Source organism: Leptodactylus fuscus, chromosome 5 (genome assembly GCF_031893055.1).
Source record: "Leptodactylus fuscus isolate aLepFus1 chromosome 5, aLepFus1.hap2, whole genome shotgun sequence".
In the NCBI taxonomy this organism is placed as follows: domain Eukaryota; kingdom Metazoa; phylum Chordata; class Amphibia; order Anura; family Leptodactylidae; genus Leptodactylus; species Leptodactylus fuscus.
The window spans coordinates 215,042,319-215,062,706 of NC_134269.1; the positions used below are offsets into that span (position 1 = coordinate 215,042,319).

General features: G+C 40.5%; 2 protein-coding genes across 10 annotated transcripts in view; both read right to left on the bottom strand.

The window, feature by feature from the left end:
* LOC142204081 (protocadherin gamma-C5-like) overlaps window positions 1-20,388 on the bottom strand; it is a 290,042-nt gene that overhangs the window by 187,953 nt on the left and 81,701 nt on the right. The window contains exon 1 of one of the 9 annotated variants that reach the window (XM_075275323.1): window positions 16,256-19,102. The exons of 7 other annotated variants lie outside the window; for them this stretch is intronic. In XM_075275323.1, the coding sequence (XP_075131424.1) occupies window positions 16,256-18,691 (2,436 nt within the window). In that variant the 5' untranslated portion in view covers window positions 18,692-19,102. Of the gene's footprint in view, window positions 1-16,255; window positions 19,103-20,388 lie in introns of those variants that run through there. One more of the 9 variants, XM_075275327.1, reaches the window with a different exon arrangement.
* LOC142204072 (protocadherin gamma-C5-like) lies at window positions 504-3,222 on the bottom strand. The gene has a single exon (XM_075275277.1). The coding sequence runs from the start codon at window positions 3,039-3,041 to the stop codon at window positions 573-575; it is 2,469 nt and encodes an 822-aa protein (XP_075131378.1). The 5' UTR covers window positions 3,042-3,222; the 3' UTR covers window positions 504-572.

Here is a 20,388-nt window from a genome sequence, read left to right on the forward strand (position 1 = left end):
CCCAAGCACTTAATATCTTTATGCACACAGCTTTACTCCAGGTATCTATAACAACCCAGCATTTTTTCTTCACTGCTCTAGGTCAACCTTAAATGGGCAGGGTGCTGTGGATGACACTGTCAAACAAGGTCACATACACACAGTTTTACTCCAGGCTTCCATAACAACTTGTCTCCTGTGATACCATTCTATCAGATTGCTCTGTAGTCAGTTGCCTTCTTTTTCTCTGCTATCTTTCACTTTTTGTCTTTTGACCATTAAATATATTATGTACACCTCCTGATATTATACAGACATTGCTTTTGCTTACACAATGCATACAGTCAGCTCTATTACACACATTGTGCTTATACACACAAAACATCGGGGACTATGCTACGTAGTATGTTCCTTTGTGGTCATTGAACAACATTAAACAACGGAACCTTGATAAAAATACATCCTCAATTATAGTGCAGAGGCTTATTGGTATCAAGTTAATACAACAATAGCGTAAAGTGGTACTAAAGGCAGTAAATACAAAACATCATTTCACATTAGTTTCAGTTTTGGCACCTAAAAATGTCAATATCTTATAACATTATCTTATTATGACTTACATTATTTGGATCATTCAGTGAATCCCCCTCAGATGAGGCTTCTTGATAAACATCCTTTAGCTGAGGGTACTGTAAAGGCTGCACAATACTGAAATCTTGTAGTTCTGGGGCTGGGGGTAAATTAGTTTGATAACTCTGCCCCTGGGATCCTGGGGGAACCATCCTGACCTCCATGTATTTTAGGGTCCCGTCTGTGTTCAGGTACAGAGCCGGCTGATACTGATCTGTGTACGCTTTGGATTGGGATCCACCAAGAAAACAACAACTACTACTGTAGTCATAACTGTCCTTCCTCAGACATCTCACCAATAATATCATGAAGGTGACAAGTGACACTAAGCTGATGGCCACCAGGGAAATGATCAAATACAGAGTCATATCTGATGGGGGTTTGGAGTTGGTCAGGAAGTCACCAGATTTGGGCCTTTCCACTATAACCTCATCTGCTATACTGACAAGTACAGTCACTGTGGTGGATAATGGAGGATTCCCCTGATCACTGATAGAAATGACAAGTTGTTGCTCCATGTTCTCGCTCTCCTGTAATCCTCTTACAGTTCTGACCTCTCCTGTGTGTTTGGACACTTGGAATGATGAATAATTGATGGGGTCAATGAGAGTAAAGACCAACCAGGCATTGTGACCAGAGTCCAGATCCACTGCCGACAGTTTTGTCACCAGATATCCAGCACTTGTAGATTTTGGGATCCTCTCTTGGACAATGAGGTCCTCAGAGTGCTCTGGATACAGCAGAGAGGGGGGATTGTCATTTGTATCCAGAATGAAGATAAAGACGGGAACAGTAGAAGATAACTGCGGAGATCCTGAGTCTTCTACCTTTATGGTGATGTGTAAAACCTGGATCTGCTCATAGTCAAAGGAGCGCTGAGCATATATATTCCCATCACTAGAATGGATGTAAACATAGGAGGATACGGAGGAGCCGTCAATCTGACTCTCCACTATGGAGTAAACCAGATCAGAATTAACCCCTTCATCTAGGTCAGTAGCAGATACTGTACATAGAAGAGTCCCGGGGTCGGTGTTCTCCTTAATGAAAGCATTATAAGTAGACTGTGTGAAGAGCGGAGCATTATCATTAATATCTGACACACTGAGGGTGACGCTTGTTTTACTGTATAGAGGGGGAGACCCTAAATCAGCGGCTGTCAGCTCTATAGTGTATTGGGGGGTTTCTTCTCTATCCAGATTCCCATCTGTCACCAATGCATAACGGTTCTGATGGGATCTTATTCTAAAAGGCACATTTGGTGATAAGTCCAGTTTTATTTCTCCATTCTTTCCAGAATCCTCATCTTTTACATTAATAAATCCAACAACAGCTCCAGATGGGGCATTTTCTGGAATATTATTAGCCACCGATGAAAATGTGATTTCTGGTGGATTATCATTGACATCTTCTATTTCTATCTGAACTATGCATTTTCCCTGTAATTTTGGAAATCCTTTGTCTACAGCCTTTATACTTAATTCATAATAATTTTTTTCTTCATAATCCACCAGTCCATGCACATAAATTTCTCCATTTTGTTCATTTAGAGAAAATCTTTCTCTAGCAGACTCAAATGTGTGGCCATCAAAGGAAAACTGAATCTCCCCATTTGCTCCGTCATCCTGATCCGTTGCGTTCAGTGTTAATATGACAGTTTTCAATGGGAGATTCTCCCTAATACTGATCTTATATACTGACTGATTGAAGACTGGAGGATTATCATTAATATCTAATACAACTATTGTTATTCTGCAGGTCCCTGATCTGGCCGGTTCTCCTCCATCTATAGCTGTGAGAATCAGGTTATGTTCTTGTTTTTCTTCTCTATCTAAAACCTTTTCTAGTATCAGCTGAGGGATGAGCGTTCCATCCTTACGACTCTTCACAGACAATGAGAAATAAGGATTTGTATTCAGTGTATACTGACTGACACCATTCACACCCACATCTAAATCCTTTGCAACATCTAAGGCAAACTGAGCCCCAGGACTAGTAAACACCTCAGTGATCTCTATAGTGTGATCATTTGATGAGAATGTGGGAGAATTATCATTAATATCCAGAATCTCTATTTCTAGACTATAAAGCTCCACAGGATTCTCAGCCACAACCTCTATCTGCAGTAAACAGCTGGGACTAGATCCACACAGGCTCTCCCTATCAATCCTGTCCTTCACAACCAAGCCTCCATTTGCCGGATTTACACTGAAATATTTCTGGTATTTTTCCGATCTCAGATGTATCCTGCGCTGAGAGATCTCTGCACGTCTTATCCCCAGATCCTGAGCTACATTTCCTACCAATGTCCCCGGCTCAGACTCCTCAACAATAGAATAACGCAGCTGCCCCGAGACCCAGCCCCAGCTACAAAGGAGAAAGGAGCAGACTACTTGCCATTTCCAGCACTGACAAAAGCCTCTGATGTCCATATCTTAAATGATTGTCTTGATATCTGATGTCATGTAGATCCTGTGTAATCCAAGATGCATGAGGGTTATGATGTTATCTGTCTGAATCCCCAAAAATATAATCCATGCGAAGAGAATAATCATCCGCAGGGCTCTCATCGGAGCAGCAGCTCTTCTTTGTGTGCGAGAGGCGATGGGAGGGTGAATCACTGAGCCAGGGGGAGGAGAGCGCAGAGCTGACATGTACACATTCTCTAGTATTACTGACATACAGGACTATAGGACAAGTCTACCCTCTACTGGCCAATAGTGAGTATGCAGGAAGACAAAATTCGAATTTAAAATGCAACAAGAGTGGAAGAATTATTATACTGTTGAGCTTTATGTAGACTTTCCAGTACTGTCCAACATAAAGCTCACACATATGCACTTATTCAAATGTACATTTTTTTTTTTTTAAATGTACTGTCTATTTTGCCATAGTGTATTAACCCTGTGTCAATTCAGCCAATATTGGCCTTTAAATCACCGCACTTTTGATTATACTTGTGTCACGAGAGCTTTCACTTTTTTCTCCATTAATACATATGGGACAAGTTTTAGTTGGTATAATTTTAGGGAACACAACACATTTGTTAACTTTAATTTTATTTTATGGCTAAGAGTTGAAAGAACATTATTTTTTATTCAATAAACATGTTGTTATACAGTCGCTTTTTCAACTGATAAATAGTGGAGTTGCCGAAAGTCAGAACTTCACTGACATAATATTAATGGCTTATTCTATAGATGAGCCATAAAACAAAACATAATAATTATTATTTTTGTGTCCAACTTGTTGTCTCCATCGATAGGTGCTGCGCTCTACTAACTCCTGTCCAGTTGAAATGTTTTCTCTAGCCCCCACCATTCCTGAGTAATTAATTGTATTACTTTGACCATTATCATTCTCCTTACTGTCAGATGGGCGGTCCTTGGCTGCAGCATTCACAGACAGGGAGCACTTTCCTGACCGCATATAGCGTAATTGTGATGAAGGTTACATAAAAGTCTGCTTAGTAATGATAAAGACTAGAAAAATAAATCAATCTGTGCCAGAATCAGTAAAGCAATACCTATTGGTAGGTACAAAGAGTTGGAGTTCGTGGAGGTGATGAATTGTCCGCTTTAATAAACTTAATTTTTTTCCCCCTGTATGGACCATGAGAATGTGAGCCTCTGGAATTCTTCTGGATTACAGGTTAGATGTTATGCAGAAAAAAGCCTAATGACATTATACTAAGAGCTTATACAAATATGTACAAACATATTAAGCTTTGTCTTTTATAGATTTAAAAATGAGTTTCTGTCTGTCTGTTCTTTATGCACAAACAAACTATTGGACCAATCTTCACCGAAATTTGTCACACAGGTACATCAGGTGTCTGGGAAGGTTTTAGACCAGGCTTCAAATCTCTAGGACATACTGTTCCTAAGATATAGTATTCACAAATATGACCTGCATTAGTCAATACAAGCCTACAAGTCTTTCACTCATGTTGCAACTGCCATACACACGGTCACATGTCCCCTATCAGCTATTAGAAGCTTGCAGGCGCTTAGTCTTCACATACACACAGCTTTACTCCAGGTTTCCAAAACAACCAATCTGAGGTTTTTCACTCATATCCAAACACAGACCTCGCTTTTGCTTGCACAATACATACACTCAGCTGTTACACACAAAGCATCAGGTACTAATTTTACGTAGTATGGTACTGCTATGTTGCTTTGCGGTCATTGCACAGTATTAAGCAGCAGGACATTGATAAAAACTATATCCCCAATAGCAGTGCAGATGTTCATCAGTATCAAGTTAATAGAACAATAGCGTGAAGTGATACTAAAATCAGTAAATACATTATATAATTTCACTTTAGTTTCAGTTTTGGAAGCTATCACTGTAAATATCTTATAACATCATCATATTGTGACTTACATTATTTGGATCATTCAGTGAATCCCCCTCAGTCGAGACTTCTTGATAAACATCCTTTAGCTGAGGATACTGTAATGGCTGCACAATACTGAAATCTTGTAGTTCTGGGGCTGGGGGTAAATTAGTTTGGTAACTCTGCCCCTGGGATCCTGGAGGAACCATCCTGACCTCCATGTATTTTAGGCTCCCGTCTGTGTTCAGGTACAGAGCCGGCTGATACTGATCTGTGTACGCTTTGGATTGGGATCCACCAAGAAGACAACAACAACTACTGCTGTAGTCATAAGTGTCCTTCCTCAGACATCTCACCAATAATATCATGAAGGTGACAAGTGACACTAAGCTGATGGCCACCAGGGAAATGATCAAATACAGAGTCATATCTGATGGGGGTTTGGAGTTGGTCAGGAAATCACCAGATTTGGGCCTTTCCACTATAACCTCATCTGCTATACTGACAAGTACAGTCACTGTGGTGGATAATGGAGGATTCCCCTGATCACTGATAGAAATGACAAGTTGTTGCTCCATGTTCTCGCTCTCCTGTAATCCTCTTACAGTTCTGACCTCTCCTGTGTGTTTGGACACTTGGAATGATGAATAATTGATGGGGTCAATGAGAGTAAAGACCAACCAGGCATTGTGACCAGAGTCCAGATCCACTGCCGACAGTTTTGTCACCAGATATCCGGCACTTGTAGACCTTGGGATCTTCTCTTGGACAATGAGGTCCTCAGAGTGCTCTGGATACAGCAGAGAGGGGGGATTGTCATTTGTATCCAGAATAAAGATAAAGACGGGAACAGTAGAAGATAAGTGCGGAGATCCTGAGTCTTCTACCTTTATGGTGATGTGTAAAACCTGGATCTGCTCATAGTCAAAGGAGCGCTGAGCATATATATTCCCATCACTAGAATGGATGTAAACATAGGAGGATACAGAGGAGCCGTCAATCTGACTCTCCACTATGGAGTAAACCAGATCAGAATTAACCCCTTCATCTAGGTCAGTAGCAGATACTGTACATAGAAGAGTCCCGGAGTCAGTGTTCTCCTTAATGAAAGCATTATAAGTAGACTGTGTGAAGAGCGGAGCATTATCATTAATATCTGACACACTGAGGGTGACGCTTGTTTTACTGTATAGAGGGGGAGACCCTAAATCAGCGGCTGTCAGCTCTATAGTGTATTGGGGGGTTTCTTCTCTATCCAAATTCCCATCTGTCACCAATGCATAACGGTTCTGATGGGATCTTATTCTAAAAGGCACATTTGGTGATAAATCCAGTTTTATTTCTCCATTTCTCCCGGAATCTTTATCCTTGACATTAATAAATACAACAGCCGTACCTATTGGTACATTTTCGGGAATAACATTTACTATAGAAGTAAGAGCAAACTCGGGGGCATTGTCATTAACATCTTCGATGTCTATATGTACCAGGCAGTTTCCTTCTAAGGGTGGCGAGCCTTTATCTATTGATTTTATATATAACTCATAAAAATTTACGTCTTCAAAATCCAAAACTCCTTTCACCAGAATTTCTCCATTTTGTTCATTTAAGTCGAACCTTTGTCTCGCAGATTTAGACGTGTGATCATCGAAATGATATTGTATTTCACCATTTTCACCCTCATCCAGATCTGTTGCATTGAGCTTTAGAATCACCGAATACAAGGGTGGATTTTCCTTTAATCTGATCTTATATACTGACTGATTGAAGACTGGAGGATTATCATTAATATCTAATACAACTATTGTTATTCTGCAGGTCCCTGATCTGGCCGGTTCTCCTCCATCTATAGCTGTGAGAATCAGGTTATGTTCTTGCTTTTCTTCTCTATCTAAAACCTTTTCTAGTATCAGCTGAGGGATGAGCGTTCCATCCTTACGACTCTTCACAGACAATGAGAAATAAGGATTTATATTCAGTGTATACTGACTGACTCCATTCACATCCACGTCCAAATCCTCTGCACTCTCTAAGGCAAATTGAGCACCAGGACTTGCTACTAATTCTGTAATTTTTAGATTACGATTACTATTTGTAAATGTGGGAGAATTATCATTGATATCCAGAATCTCTATTTCTAGACTATAAAGCTCCACAGGATTCTCAGCCACAACCTCTATCTGCAGTAAACAGCTGGGACTAGATCCACACAGGCTCTCCCTATCAATCCTCTCCTTCACAACCAAGCCTCCATTTTCTCTGCTTAGAGCAAAATGCTTATTGTCTGTCTCCAAATGTAACCTACGATGAGATATCTCTGAATGTTTCACACCCAAATCTTGAGCCACATTTCCTACTATAGTCCTTGGTTCAGACTCTTCAACAATAGAATAGCGAAGCTGCCCAGAGACCCAGCCCCAGCCACACAGCAGAAATAGACATGCTACTTGCCGTTTCCAAGCCTTTGAGCTGCTTCTGTAGTCCATATCTCAGTGATATTCCTTGATATTTGGTGTTGCATATATATCATTTATAATCCTATGTCCTTCGGGTGAGGACAGGATCAATTGCAGGAAGAAATGAAGAGGTGGCAATAAAGAATCCAGAAGGCTTTCATCGGAGCAGCAGCTCTTCTTTGTTTGGGAGCAGAGAATGGGAGGATGTTTCACTGAGCCAGGGGGAGGAGAGCGCAGAGGAGATAACAGCAGATCTAATACTGGAGCATTGGATTATATCAGATGACATGTCTGACCTCTACTGGCCAACAGTGATCATTTCATCCAGCAAATGTATCCTATTGAGTAGTTCTAATTTCTATTGACTTAAATTATTACCCCTACGCAAAAAATTATTACATTAAAACATATAAACACATACTAAATGAATTATCTACTGGTTTTATATATTAAAAAATAAATTACTACATCAAAAAAGTAAAAAAATAGGTTTTGTTAACATAATTTTTACTAGCGATTGGCTAACAACTTAGTTATGATTCTGATTTGACGCAAATATCTCAAATTGTTCAGTTTTATTGAAACCGAACATTTGTCGATCAGTCTCGGATGCACTAAAATGCCCACCGTGACATGTATCATAACAACAGCTACGGGGAGATTCTTTGCAAATTTGTAAGGTACATGAAACCAAAAATTGCAACAATAATTAGAAGTAAAGAAGAAACCAAATATTGCTGTGTATTTCCTGTAGGTAATATTCAGTTAATATGGTATACAGCAATGCACTTAAAATAGGTACTCCATTGCTATGCCCCCCCCCCTTGAAGTCAATCTGGGTACCACGTCATATTATCAGCATTAGTGCCTCATCATTTTCAGGGACAGCCTTCGAATACATCGATTTTATTTAACAGTAGCATATCCATTTTATGGCATATTCACAGAATAGGGCAAAAAGATGTGGGTATTATGTTGTGGGTCTATAACAGGGTCCACCAACCTGTCCTGTCTCTACACGATGCCTAGGTAACAACTGAGAAGATTGTGCCACACTGTTTCCATAATGTCCATAGAGTGGGACCAGAACAAACAGCATAGCTCAATGAGTGGTGGTATTTTTCTGGGCTCCCCAGTTATGGTAAATCAAATCAAATCAAACAAGCTTTACTGGCACGTCCAAATAGATATTTGGCATCACCAAAGCTAGTAACGTGGGTGGGTGGGGGAGTTGGATTCGGGTGGGCGAGTGGTGGGTATGGGGGGGGTGGGGTGGGTGGTTTGGGGTATAACAGTCCGTGGAGTCTCATCTTCCTCTTAGTTGATGACTGCTATATGGGGAGGTGGGGTGGGTGGTTTGGGGTATAACAGTCCGTGGAGTCTCATCCTCCTCTTAGTTTGTGACTGCTATATGGGGAGGTTAGGTGGGGCGGGTGGTTTGGGGTATAACAGTCCGTGGAGTCTCATCTTCCTCTTGTTTGGTGACAGCTAGACGACATCAGCGTAACTCACTGTTCTATCCTGTCCTTACGGTTCACATGACTCACTGAGATGGGGAGACCACTTTAAGTAAGGAACTGTCTGATACTTCTCTGGATAAGGCTTAGATCTTGGTTTATTTGGATGGCAACAACTTACTATGGTCATGACTAGTAACAAGTAAGGCTGTGTTCACATCCAATGCAGAGGAAATCATCCAGTGATGAAAAAATGGACACCTGACAGACCCCATCTGTTATAGGCAGAGGGATCCCTCAGGCTCTGTTGGTATCTGCTATTTTTGTGGTCCATTTGTTCGTTCTTCTGATCCTTAGATAGACCAGAAATAATATACATCAGGTGCTGATGTGAAGCAAGCATCAAAAGAGGAACTTCTAGAGTAAAGGTAGCTCCATAGTGGCAAATAGTGTAAAACCATCTGTGTTGTGTTGATATAGATACACATATATTAGAGATAGTGACCAGTTGGACTCTTGTTTTGAGGTGTTGTGAAAATTGTCACAACATCAATAACAGCGTTGCTCAAATCTGGTGAAGGTAGTAGAGGATGAGTCCCACACCAACGGTCTCTTCTGGATGTTGTTGCACTCAAAAAGAGACAATCTGCGCTCTCTAACAAAGGGTCCGAGAGTCACAGCAATTTAGAGAGGTCTAAAAAATACTTTATTGTTGTGGTTAAAATCACAACATGTTTCTAGAATCAAACCCCTTTTTCAAGTGCAAAAAAATTCAACACCATGTCTCGATTTACAGTAGTGTTATCTTTCATACTGAGATATAAATTTTCCTAATTTATAATTAAATATTCTCTGAATTCCTCAAATCCAAATCCATTTTCTTTTCAACATATCAGCAACAATTAACCCCAAATCCGCGGCTATATTTAAAAAATCGAAACTGCTCAGAGATCTAACCCCAGTTATAAAAGAAAACATAAGACTTTTTCATTATGAAGTCTCTGGAGAGGATTTACTCCTAAGTCGTACGCATGATTTTTCACAATCCCACCTGTGACGAATACATTTAATTTCTTAGTGTAGGCTCTGATCATTTTCTCCGCATTGAAAATATCTACAAGTTTTGCATCAGAGAAGCAACTTTCCTTTGTTTGACAGATAAGATGAGGTGATTCACAAAGCCGGGGGGTGGAGAACAATACACAGTTACTAATCCAGATAAAGACTGTGTGACATGTTTGACATGATGCTTGCAAGTGATGCTAAGTTTTTGTATATGAAAATAAAACTTATGAGAAACTCATCGATGATTCTCATATTCACCTAGGTACATTAAGGTGCATGATTGAAATATGATTCAGCCGTGTAGGTTTGTCCTTTATCGACCGTACATATTGATGGTTACTCACTTTAATGTCTTTTGTGACATCATATTTTTCAATTCTATAAATTCAATTAAAGTTAACACTTGTTTGGCAGGTTTGGAAACTTTTTAGAACAACTAAACACAGAAAACTCTGCATTATGTCTGGTGTAAGTTGCTGTAGATATACTAATGCCACTCTACAGTCATACAGCTGGATATATTGAGGCACTGATGTACTATCACATTAACAAAATCAAATCAAATTATTTTGTGCACAAAAATACAGTATAATAATAATAAATATTGTATTCAATCGCAATGCAGCCCCACTAATGGTACTATTGCAAGTGGTGGCCATGATACGGCCATGATGCAGTTGAGACAAGACCGTGGTGTGGCTATGCAGTATTCTGTGAATTTATTGCAAACCAATTGTTTTTTTTTGTTTTTTAGTGTTCCCAGGTGGTTTTGCAGGTTACCACACAGATGTTAAAGGTGTTGTCCAAAATTTCAGAAGTCATGGAGGAGCTCGGAAAAGTTTAAATGTTAGGTGTCCTCGGGCATTAAGTCCATGCCCTTGCCAATATAAGTCCTGCACTGCACATGATGCAGGAAAGGAACGTCAATCACATATGTCACCGGCTCCCTTCCTGTGGCCACTAATGTCAAGTGCAGTGCAAGACTTCCACTAGGTGCACCTACCGGCAAAGCTGACAGTGGACTGAATTCAGCCACTGTCCACTTTCTAGCGGTATATAATACTGCCCATCTTTGGGGACATCAAAGGTTCTCTTTAAGGCTAAGGCTCCACGGGACAACCCGCAGCTATAAACTGCTGCGGGAAAAACCGTGGCAGGAACACATCGCAGTTCTTCCCACAGCTCTTTCCCACAGGACTTTCTGTTACAATTATATCTACGGGGAAACTGCAGGCATTTCCATAGATATAATTCACATGCTGAGATTTCAAAAACCATGCCGGTTTTGGAAATTGCAGAGTGTCCACACTGCAGTTTTTACCGCAAACTTGACATGAGATTCACAAGAACCCCATCCACTTTGCAGATAGTGTAAAACGCCGCAGGCTTATTGCGGTGTTTCTGGCGCGTGGGGCCCCGGCCTTAAGGGAGTTTATCTCCAAAGCCCAACATATTTTGTCGATATGAAACTGAGCTTTTTCTAGTACCAAAGGGTTTGCCACTTATCACTTGGGAGCAATGGCAACACTCTTGTTGCCACAAAGAGGTCATTTACATGTTGGTAAAAAGGTGATATCTCAGCAATGGAGGCGAAGATTGACAAGGAGAAAACACCTTTTGATGGAGCTGAGTTCTGTTGACACTCCCTTTAAAGAGGACATGCCAGCTTTTCTATCAGGTCTGTTTTAGCAAATACATGTGTTCCTCATGAAAAGTCAACTCAGGAACATCCTTTCTTAGAAACCATGAATTGTGCTGTTCTCGTGCTATTTCTGTAAGTAGTATGTACTCTGTTAGACTTGCTAATACAAGAGACGAAGAACCAGGATATCAATTTTTTATTATTTTTATGGACAGACCATCATCAGTAATTTATTCACCTGATTTCAGTATCGGTGACATGCAGATGGCTGACCTTTTGAGAATTAGTTGACCTGACTATTATAAATCTATAGCACATTTACATTATTTACAGATCTATTCAATTCATTGCCTCAGTTTTGCAGATAGAAGTATGTGCCCAAATCTACCATACTCAGTATATTGTGAACATTCATATAACTACAGGCCAGCCTACTCTAAAGAAGTCACCGAAGCTTTCAGTGTTTTTCCTCTAGATTCTGTTCTCTAGAGCTGATGTCACTAGAAGGAGCTGAAGGCAGTAAGACTATCATTCATACGAACTGTCAACTATGTCCAAAATGGTCAAGTAGAGTCCACCAATGTAAAAGCCTCTCTTTGTGTCATATGGATCCTCTTCTATAAGGGTAAAGAATATGGGTAGTGATTTATAACCCACATACCACATAGTAATTATGAAAACTTTATGCCATAACATGTATCAGAAGTCAAAACATTTCTAAAAATATAAAGATGAGTTATGAACGTCCATGAAAACAATGTAAATGTATGAGTTATAAACAATGTAACCTGTATACAGTCAGATACAGAAGCAAAATATGGTCTAAAAACTAATAAGCCAAGTTAGACCCCACATGGTGTACAATAGGATTAGTGTGTAGATATTTAGCATTCTGTATTTGAAGAACTATTTACCAATTCAATACTGAAATGCTGGCAATGAATGAACAAAACATCACCACTGCCTCTGCTGCATGTGTCTTAAGGTATCCATGAAGCCTGACACCAAACGATATGATATATATATATTATTCTTATATGTCACAACTCAGTGTTTTACATCTCTGTCTAACTAGATTTACTACAGTGGTCACAAGTCCCTGTGTCAGAAAGTCACATCTACAGCAGTAAGTGCAGATACCATTAGTGGACCAAGCAGCAGAACTTGAGAGAATGGGATTGACTGAGGTGAATAGGAATTTTTTGCACTTTTTCTACACCTTTCTTGTTGTAATTGCTAGTTTTACTGAACTGCAGGAGTACCCCTCTGGAGCCTGGAGAGGTAACTATAAAACTGGTTAAAGAGGACCCTTCACCACCTGGGGCACATGCAGTGTAATACACCGCTAGAAAGCCGACAGTGCGCTGAATTCAGCGCACTATCGGCTTTCCCGTTCTGTGCCCCCGGAGAAGAGCTATCGGTGCCAATATCGTGGCACTTCACGTCAGAAGGGCGTTTATAGCGCTGTACTGTGAGAGGGGGCATTGCTTAACACTTTGAGGAACACCCCCCCAGTACTCATCTATGGACGAGTACTATAAGGAGGGGAGGGAAGCGTTTCTCCCCACTCTCACTGTACAGCACAATAGATGCTGCTGTGAGGAAGGTCGTTCTTGAATGACTGTCAGAAACGCCCTTCTGAGAGTGAAGAGCTACGGTATCGGCACCGATAGCTCTTCACCGGAGCACAGAACGTAAAAGCCAATAGTGTGCAGAATTCAGCACACTGTCGGCTTTCTAGCGGTGTATAAAACCGCATGTGCCCCAGTGTGTAGAGTGTATTTCCATTAAAGGGGCTCTATCAGCAAAATTATGCTGATAGAACCCCATGTATGCGTGACTATTAAGGCTATTAAGGCACCGTTAAAGTTATATTAAACTAGCCCCCATTTTAAAATAAAACTCTAAAAAAGAATATGTTAAACTTATCTATCGTGCACGGTGGGCGGGCATTCAGGGTCCGACGTCATATTCAGCCACGCCTCTTCTTCCAGCAAAGTCTTCGGGTCCCGTCTTCCTCCGGTGCTCGGGAACTGCCATTGATAAAAAATGGCGTGGGTGCATGCACAGTAGCATGCTGCTACTGCTACTACTGCTGCTACTGCGCATGCACCCGCGCCATTTTTTATCAATGGCAGTTCACAAGCGCCAGAGGAAGATGGGACCCAAAGACATCGCTGGAAGAGGAGGCGTGGCTGAAGATGACGTCAGACCCTGAATGCCCGCCCACCGTGCACGATAGATAAGTTTAACATATTCTTTTTTAGAGATTTATTTAAAAAAGGGGGGGTAGTTTAATATAACTTTAGCAGTGCCTGAAAAGCCTCTTTAAATCTATTCATGCATATGTGGGGCTCTATCAGCATAATTTTGCTGATAGAGCTCTTTAAATACATATCTCATGTGTTTGGATTTTTGCCAATACTTTATTATTGCCTTTGTAGTGGTCGCAACCTGATATAATAGTATCTATTGTTAAGGTGGGCCTTAGTGTTAGCTGGTAAAAAGTCTAATACTAGCCTCCCAATAACATTGTCCCAGTTCCCACTGCCACCAGGGGTACTAAGAAAAACCAGGTAAGATCAGGTACTGGCAAAACTATGGGTATTCTATGGGCATGCCCAAAAACTATGAACATCTGGGTAATGCTAACCAGCTGCTGACTTATTGTATCTGGCTGGTCATAAAAAATGTGGAGGCTCATAATATTACTTTAAAAAATAAATGATACAGTGTTCCCCCCATTTTTCACAACCAGCCACATATAATAAAGCAGCTGTAGCCTTTAATTAAGAGGATCATTCCCAGCACTTGTGAGGTTAGTGTTAGTATGTTTAATGGCTAGCGCTTAACCCAACTCTAGTCATAGTAAATAGAGATGAGCGAGTAGTACTCGATGGAGTAGGTATTCGATCGAATACTACGGTATTCGAAATACTCGTACTCGATCGAGTACCACCTGCTGTTCGAATGTAAAAGTTCGATGCAGAACCAGCATTGATTGGCCGAATGCTATACAGTCGGCCAATCAACGCTGTTTCTTCTCCTACCTTTAGAAGTCTTCTCCGTGCAGCTTCCCCGTAGCGTCTTCATTCACTCTGCCAGGCATCGGGCCTGGGCAGAGCCGACTGCGCAAGTCCGCTTATAGTGCAGGCATGCGCAGTCGGCTCTGCCCAGGCCCGGTGCCTGGCAGAGTGAATTCAGAGCTGGAAGATGCCGCGGGGACGCTGCACGGAGAAGACTTCTCGGAGGATCCAGCCCGACCCTCACTCATGGACTTGGTAAGTGTAATTTGATCGAACGTTGCCTACCCCTGAAACGAGCATTTTCCCCCCATAGACTATAATAGGGTTCGATATTCGATTCGAGTAGTCGAATATTGAGGGGCTACTCGAAACGAATATCGAACCTCGGACATTTTACTGTTCGCTCATCTCTAATAGTAAACACTAAAAACAATTTTGCTCACCACTCTTGGCTTCCACAGGGCTCTCCAGCAGTTCAATAAAGCCGAAAATTACAGCTTACTTGGGTCACTTGCGATGAATAGGAGCTGAATGACCATGAGCAATCATCCCTACACCACTGTTATTAATAAAAGCTCAGAATAGTTATGTATCTCTGGCACACCCTAGTGCAGGGACCCTTTCAGCACCATAGACTTTTTGCACTTGGAAGGGTTATCCATCTACTTTTGAATGACCACAAGCAACACTGGACTCCAAGCAAAGAAGGTAGGCAATGGGGATATGTTTTTAGATGGAGGTAGGGGATGGGTATGACCTTTAAAGGGGATGCCCAGGAATTTGTTTTTTTATGGCCAATCCCTAGGATAGCCCATAAATATCTGATCAGTAAGGTAGGAATTAGGTGGTCCCTGGTCTGTGGAACCCGCAGCTCAGCTTCAATTGACTTCAGCTGCTTCTGGTCCTGTTGTGTATATGTTTGGGTATTGAAAGCAGCCCTAAAGATCACATCAATGCTGGAGCCACCTGTTACCTACCCACCCCCTTATTGATCAAATATTTATGGTCTACGGATGGGTCATTAAAAGCAAATTTCCAGACAACCTCTTTAACTGTGCTACATCTGTTTGGTGAACAAATGTTTCTAGATAAGTAATTGTGAACTGAATAAAATGATCTGATTCTCACTGTTGCTCAGAACAGCTGCTTTTTCAATTTAATCTGGAAATACCTTCTGCCGCTGAGCTGTTTACACCATGACATAATTACAGTCAAGCAGAGCAAAGAAGTCATCTATTATAAGAAGTAACGTACAATACACAAGAATGTCATCTATCATGTCATTGTAAGTTTACACTTTGACAGTAAGACAGCCTGTGGCACGGAGTCGCATCGAATATGAATCATGTCTTTAGGGTATTCATGGCAGTGCTGGTAGCAAGCCTTGTGAAGCTATACTGGAGAAAATAGTTGACTTTGAAGTAACACATTAATATGTATGCCCATATGCAAATTATGTATTTCTTTACACCAACATATTCTTCTAAAAACATGTTTGGAATAAAATAAGTTACATTGCATATACATGTGATAAAGGATAAAAACCAGAAATAGATATTTCAGTCACTCTGTATTAATGGAAACATTCTAACTATGAAATATTTATAATATTCATCATTGTAAAGGAAATATTACACATACGGGTGAATGTTCCTCACCTGAATCACATCGCTGAATTCGCTATTTATGGAGAAAGATTCCTCATCATTCAGTATATCCTTCAGTTGAGGAAAATCCAAAGGTCTTAAGAAGGTAAAATCAGTTCTTTCTAATGCAGGTGAAATGCAGGTACTATAGCATTGATTTGTAGGTCTAGTCAAGGTCTTAACCTCCATGTATTTTAAGGTACCATCTGAAGTCAACTGAAGAGTTGGCTGGTGGTGACATTGGAAATCGTTCATTTCTGATCCACCAAAGCACTTGCAGTTACTTTGGTCATTATTTGTCCTTAAACACCTCACTGTCAGGACAATAAATGTGATGACCGATACAGTACTGACTGCAGCAAGGGATATTATCAAGTATAAGGTCATGTCTGATGGTTCACTGTGAGCTGTCTGATAGTCTTGTGACTTGGGAGTTTCATCATGGACAACCTCTTCAAAGTAAACATAGATTGTAGCTGTGCTTGATAAGGCTGGATCTCCATTGTCCCTAACCAACACTAAGATGGTGTACAAGCTTTCATCAGATTCCAGCAAACTTCGCATCATTCTGATTTCCCCTGTGTGTGGAGCCACCTTAAACATGGAAGGATCAGATGACTCCAAGATGCTATAAGAAAGCCATGCATTATAACCTGAATCCGCATCTACCGCTGTTATTTTGGTGATCAGATAACCGGCAGACACGGGGCGAGGTATCCTTTGGTGCTCAATGGCCTCTCTAGTCAAAACTGGGTAGAGAATTTTGGGGTGGTTATCATTCTGATCTAATATAAATACATAAAGAGTGGCATTGGACTTCAATTTCGGTGACCCTTGATCTTCTACAAAAACTACAATTTCTAAAAGTTGTATATGTTCGTAATTGAATGACCGCTGAGCATAAACTTTGCCACTGTTCTCATTGATATAGATGTAGGACGATACTGGAGAACCTGCGATATAGGTTTCTGATACAGAAAACTTTAGTTGGGAATTTTCTCCTTCATCTGCATCGGTAGCAAACAAACTGCAAAGTAAAATCCCAGGAATGTTATTCTCATAGATGTAGGCATTGAAATAATGGTGCGAAAAAACGGGAGGGTTATCGTTCACGTCGGAGATATTGAGCACAATTGTTCTTTTCGTGCTCATGGGTGGCGAGCCTAAATCAGAGGCGGTTAAATATATGGTGTATTGAGGTTTCACTTCTCTATCTAAAACCCCATCTGTGATCAAAGAATAGTGGTTCTCAAATGACTTAAACTTGAAAGGAATCCCTGGTGGTATTTCTACATGCACTTCTCCATTTTTGCCAGAATCTCGATCGATTATATTGAACAGTCCAACTACTGTGCCAATGGGGGTATTTTCTGGAATTGAGTTTTCGAGAGAAGTCACGTAAACCTCTGGAGCATTGTCATTGGAGTCTTCAATTTCGACTTGAATGACACAATGTCCTTCCATCACTGGAACACCTTTATCTCTTGCTCTCACATAGATTTCATAGAAACTAGAATCCTCAAAATCAATTCTACCTTGAACATGAATCTCTCCAGAATAGGGATCGAGCTTAAACAATTTCCCTGCAGAATTTAGACTGTGGTCCTCTAGAGAATACTGAATTTCACTGTTTGGACCCTCATCCATATCGGTAGCATTAAGTTTAATTAACAATGTGCCGGGCATTATATTTTCTAATAAACTGATCTTATAAACAGGTTGATCGAAGGTTGGAGGATTGTCATTGTTATCTAAGACCTGCACAGTTATTTTTGTCGTCCCTGATCTTACGGGATGGCCACCGTCTAACGCAGTCAGTATGAGATGATGTTCTGCAATTTCCTCTCGGTCTAAAGCATTTTCTAATACCAATTCTGGAAAAAGCTTGCCGTCTTTTAATTGCTTGACATTTAGTGAAAAGTATTGACTTGGACTCATCTCATAGGCATTGACAGCATTAGAGCCTACGTCTTGGTCAATGGCATTCTCTAAAGGGAACCTCAATCCCGGAGCTGCAAGTTCAGCTATTTTTATAAGTCTTTCATGATTGACAAAGTGAGGCGAATTATCATTTATGTCCAAAACCTCAATAAACAGACGAAATAACTCTAAGGGCTTCTCTATGATCAATTCGACAGGCAACAAGCAGCTCGAGCTGAGACCACACAGGCTTTCTCTGTCTATCTTTTCATTCAGTAGCAGATCTCCAGTTTCTAGACGCAATACAAAATATCTCCTGCTCTCTTCAGATCCTAGTCTCAGTTTCCGCTCATAAATCTGTTCAAAATTCAATCCTAGATCACGAGCCACATTTCCTACAAGTGTCCCAGGCTCAGATTCCTCAACAATGGTATAGTGTAACTGAGCACAGACCCTTCCCAAATATCCAAGAGAAAAGACGTATAATACTTGCCATATCCAAGCATTCCATTGCTTCTGAAAGTCCATTTTAATGAGATACTTCCCTGAGAGTAATAGGTACAAGATGTCAGGTTGTCAGATGGAATCCCAAATCATCGTATGGTCTGGATTAATCCAATGAGACAAATGAAATCCTTACAAACTGTTCCTTTTATCGGAGAGACTTTGCATAGCTTTGTTATTCTTACTGATCAAAGTGAAGAGGGAGGGTGAGTCACTGCCGGGGGTGGAGAGAAGGAAGACAGCAAAAGCAGATATTATGTGTAAGCTCTCGAGATTATTGGTTAAGAGTTACTCCCACTCTTCCAATGACTAAAACTGCTCTGGCATTACAATACGTACTAATATCATAGCATCAGTAAGTACAGAACAACTCGTATCTTCCAACGTTCAAGTAGACGAATGCAAATCTAGACAATTAAAAATCTGAAGTCGAAATCCGGCGTTATCCTACATTTATATACTCGATGTTAAATATATATGTAATATTTCCCCTGCAGCAGATGGATCCTCAATACAGTTAACAAGTTCGTCCCTACCATAAAAAGAAATCCAAGCGCTTGACATATTGTAATTATACATTACTAATTCTACCATGGAGATATGCAAATCTTGGAAGAGATATTACTCCCTTGGAAAAAAAAATAAAATAACTTAAGGCGCATTTTACTGGACGGAAGAAAAGATAAAACCGTGATCTTCTTTTATGTGACAATGCAGAAATGAATGTATTTACACAGTTTGGTATCAACTCAAACGAATCCAAGACTCTTTTTTGATCTTTTTCCAAGAACACGTGGGTACCAAATGCTCGAGCCCCGTCTGTTGCAGTGTTGTTAAAAAAAGTGACTGAGTGGGCAGCTCTCTAAGCTAATCCTACAGATTGATACACAAAATATTTCTGCTTCGCTGACATGAGCACTTAATATTTTGCATATTATAAGTAATAAATATTAAAAACCTCAGATAGCCAAGAGAATTTTGTGGCAAATAAGGATTAGAAAACTGGAAACCAAGTAGAACAGAACTGTATGGTTTAGGTAATCCGTTCTCCAAAGAAAGTGTCCCCAGAGATCAGATGATTGCCATTAGATATTACAACCAGTTGAAGACCTGAGGACCACAACCTGCCCAGACCTGGTGGTGTAGTTCAGTTGGAAAACCACTGGACGGTCATGTATACCTGAACACAAATTTTACTAATCTAGATTGGGTGTACACAAGACAAGTGAACAACATACACAAGCTACCAAAAACTACAAGGTATTCTTGGGTAAGTAACTCTGGCCACCTACACACAAGCCACCAGGTATGAGTTCTGTTCCCACAAGCAACATTGACACGTACAGAATAGTCCTTTGGTTCTTTGTAATAGAGTAGCTGATTTCTTGGACGGTGCAGATCAACCAACCTATCGGACTCGTTTGACATCATCAAAACGTGGTTTGTGGTTGTGGACTGAGTATTCATAGGCAACTACTTTCTTAAAGAAAGTAGCTGATCAGATGATTACCATGGTCTGAAGATCTGCCCCATAGCAGAAATTGTCACATGGTCAGGCAAAGTCTTCACGATACAAGCTGATTTTTTAGTGGCTCTTGGGAGGGGTTCTAAAACTGTAGATTGTAGGAAAGAAAATGTATAGACTTTGGGGCTAGAAAGTTTCTGCATTCATGCAACATCCATTGGCAACAGATCATGACTAGAGATGAGCGAACACTGTT

Excerpts from the sequence above, each read along its gene's own strand:
- LOC142204072 (XM_075275277.1), bottom strand. The coding sequence starts at position 3,041 with ATGGACATCAGAGGCTTTTGTCAGTGCTGGAAATGGCAAGTAGTCTGC.